The 1,052-nt window shown below is 45.5% G+C and overlaps 1 protein-coding gene across 1 annotated transcript in view; it reads left to right on the top strand.

The window, feature by feature from the left end:
* Positions 1-218: 218 nt before the first annotated feature.
* sox7 (SRY-box transcription factor 7) overlaps positions 219-1,052 on the top strand; it is a gene marked incomplete at its 3' end in the record, with an annotated part of 13,592 nt that continues 12,758 nt past the window's right edge. The window contains 2 exon segments of the mRNA XM_079525661.1: positions 219-572; positions 575-722. Coding sequence (XP_079381787.1) covers positions 465-572; positions 575-722 — 256 coding nt within the window. The 5' untranslated portion in view covers positions 219-464.

The raw sequence follows: 1,052 nt of genomic DNA, 5'->3' as shown, positions 1-1,052 counted from the left end.
TTGGCGAGGTGTTTTTTTTTTTTTAAGTAGTCAATGGTGTTGAAATGTTGCCCTCTCTCTCTCTCCCCCCCTCTTCCCTTTTCTTTCACGGGGCTCAAGTTGCAATCAAGGAGGAGCTGAGAGTCCTGCGGGGTTTCTCTTGGAACCTGCTCCTCAAATATAAAGCGCTCCCCCCATAGCTTCAGCACGAGGAAACACTGACTCACAACTGATCTTTAAACCAGCAACAACACAGCAGCACAGGCTTTAACACAGCTCCAACAACCCACTGGAATCTTGCTTTAGTTTTGCTGTGATTTTCGCTCTTTTTAACTTTTTAACTATACGCGTCTGTAGAAAGCAAAACTTTATTTTTCCCCGACTGACTGACTGAGTGAGGAGAGTGAGACTGAGAAGCGCATCTTTTTAAGTTTCGCAGAGAGAGAGAGAGCGCGCCGCGCGCACTGCAGAATAGATCAGATCAGATGGCTGCCCTGATCAGCGCGTACTCGTCGTGGCCGGAGTCCTTCGAGTGTTCCGCGGGAGGGGACGGCGACGTGCCCGGCGACGGGCACGGCGGCTCGCACAGGACCGGCCCGGCGGCGGCGGCGGCGTGGACAAGGCGTCGGAGCCGCGCATCCGACGGCCCATGAACGCGTTCATGGTGTGGGCTAAAGATGAGCGCAAGCGGCTGGCCGTGCAGAACCCGGACCTGCATAATGCGGAGCTCAGCAAAATGTTGGGTGAGATGGAAGGTTTTATTTAAAGTTGGCCTGCAAAAATGCCCATGTATTATGCCTTTATTATTATTATTATTATTATTATTAGGCCTATTATTATTATTATTATTATTATTATTATTATTATTATTATTAGTATTATTATTAGTATTATTATTATGATGTTATTGTATAGGCTATTCAAATAAAGTTCCCTATATAGGCCTCCAGCTTCTGCCCAAAAGTTTTCAAAGTTGAACACAATTATAGTGTTGCGAAATTGAAGAGAATGTACGTGTATATAGGCCTACAACAACATTAATAACCAACCTTGGAATGTAACTTTTTTTGTTA

The sequence above is a fragment of the Electrona antarctica genome (assembly GCF_951216825.1).
Source record: "Electrona antarctica genome assembly, chromosome: 17".
Taxonomy (NCBI): domain Eukaryota; kingdom Metazoa; phylum Chordata; class Actinopteri; order Myctophiformes; family Myctophidae; genus Electrona; species Electrona antarctica.
This window is presented reverse-complemented; position numbering and strand designations above follow the sequence as displayed.